Source organism: Gavialis gangeticus, unplaced genomic scaffold (assembly GCF_001723915.1).
Source record: "Gavialis gangeticus isolate Ggan-Ray unplaced genomic scaffold, GavGan_comp1, whole genome shotgun sequence".
Classification (NCBI taxonomy): Eukaryota; Metazoa; Chordata; order Crocodylia; family Gavialidae; genus Gavialis; species Gavialis gangeticus.
This window is the reverse complement of record NW_017729000.1, coordinates 43,423,947-43,426,139: the sequence shown is the minus strand read 5'-3', so window position 1 is coordinate 43,426,139 and position 2,193 is coordinate 43,423,947. Positions and strand designations below refer to the sequence as shown.

The following is a 2,193-nucleotide window of genomic DNA, read 5'->3' as shown; positions in this document are numbered from 1 at the left end:
GGGGGGGGAATGGTGCCTGACAGGCTGAAACCATCTTGTGAATTGTATTTTGCCCACCCCTGATCTCTAATGTCTTGCCTATACTAGTTAAACTTTAAGGGATTACAATTCAATCCCTTATACTGTTGTGAGAACCAAACGCAACCAGCTAGCTTTCAATGTATTCTACAGGAAAAATAAGCAACATTACTATCATCAAGCAACATAAAGGAGCCATAAAATAAAATATTTCCAAGATTGAACTTATTTAGAAATGCATTCATTTGTATAAACATTTAATTTTACTTATTCTGTACCTGTCTGCGCAAGTCCCTCGTCTTTTTAGTCATTTTGTCTATTGCAGAGTTCAGAGCATCACTTCTTTCTTTGCGACCAGCCTGGAGAACAAGAGACAGAGCAAGGTAAATATATGTTATTTATTGTTTGTTATGAAGAAAATATTTGCAATTTACTTCAAGAACATGTTTACACTCATTTAAAAACAGTATATACATATACACATACACAAAATGAAAGCTGTTTGTACCCATGCAAAAAGAAGCAATCTCCCTATTAAAGTACAACATGGTCTTTTTCAGTGGTCTGAACACATTTCCTCTATACTTTTCTCAAGAGAAGCTATTCAGGGATGGAGGAGAGGGGGACTGACAGTTTTCAGAGTCTTTAAGTCAAAGGAGCTTGACTCACTAGGAACAAATCCAAAAACAGTATTTCAAACCCAGGATTCTTTTGATTTTTTCCTTACAGATCTAAGGAAGCCCCTAACACCTCCTCCAGCAAAAAAACCCCTAGAAGCTACAGTTCATACTCTCACCAGGCTCATGATATGAAGAGATGCATACATGGCACAGAGCCATGTCTAACCCTCACTCAAGCATTTTAAGCAGAGGGGATAATAGTCCAAAATGGTCATTTGCAGGATAAAAGATGAACGTTTCTTAGAGAGTTTTGCACTTCAGAGCCACTACACCAGACTTGTTTCATGCAGCCAGAATGGTAAGCTAAAATTCCAAAAGTAAAGAACATCACCAATATTATTATCTGAACCCATGCACAGAGTATTGGACTGAAGAGTACTGGATTATTAGTCTTTGGTACAGTAAGACATTACACTATGAAAACTGATATGAAACCAAGGGTACAATCTGGCTTTGATTAAGCAGACAATGCAGGTGAACATTTCATAATACAAATAATTATACTGGCCACTCAATATTCTGAGAATTATTTTAGCGCACATTATTTTTTCCCACCAAATTTAATATACATGTTTAAAATATGCTTTAAACATCTACAAAGCAATTTTACAAAGTTCTTTCCTGTGCTCAATGCAATTAAACTGCTGAGAAAAGAACACATTAACCACTATTAAAGTGAATGTATGCTAATTATCAATTCTCTAGATGATAGCATGATTTGAAAGATCTGGATGGGCAGCTTTGAAATCCTAACAAAAGGATCTGGAGTCTTGCATAAAGTAGAAAGATATCAAGTGATTGATGGGCTTAAACTAAACTGGGGACAGCCAGGCTCAGTTATATTTTGATCACTGGTAGCTACCAAGCATACATTATTCAAAACCTGTCACTATCATGGTCAGATAATTTGATTCTGTCACAGATTTCAGTAAAAGGAAAGCTGGAATCTAAACTATTACTTGAACAGCAGCAAGTTATTCAAACTATTCCATCTTTCTTAGTCCTCAAAGTGGTCTATTAAAATATTTCACAAAATGAAAACTACTGCTTATTTCTATGCATACAGGTATAGAATGCATGTCAAAACCTTCCATTCACTAAGATTTTGTAAAAAAAAAACAAAAAAAAACAAAACAGTGGTACAAATGGTTCTGGCTTTACTGAATATATTTTACTTACTTCAAGTGAAAGTTCCAGTTGGGTATCTGAGATTCATTTAAACCAAAGAAAAAAAGTGACTAACAACAAACAAGAAAGATAATCATCCTAAGTAGAATATAAGCTAGCCAGCTTTATGTTGGCTTACTTAGGCCAACCTAAGAGTCAATTTACCTGTGTACAACCATCAGAATAAATGCTTATGGCTCATTAATGAAAAAAGGCAATCTAATAGCAGTTACTTACTGAAATCTCAAGATTTACTAAGATTTTCCCAACTGTGACATGATCACCTCCGTAGAAGGAAGGAATAGGCTACAATTGGACCTAGACAGGT

The 2,193-nt window shown here is 35.3% G+C and overlaps 1 protein-coding gene across 1 annotated transcript in view; it reads right to left on the bottom strand.

Annotated features, from left to right (window-relative positions):
• Window positions 1–2,193, bottom strand: part of CTNNA1 (catenin alpha 1) — a 251,980-nt gene that overhangs the window by 99,067 nt on the left and 150,720 nt on the right. Inside the window, exon 7 of the mRNA XM_019506550.1 lies at window positions 297–377. Within this exon, the coding sequence (XP_019362095.1) occupies window positions 297–377 (81 nt within the window). The remainder of the gene's footprint in view (window positions 1–296; window positions 378–2,193) is intronic.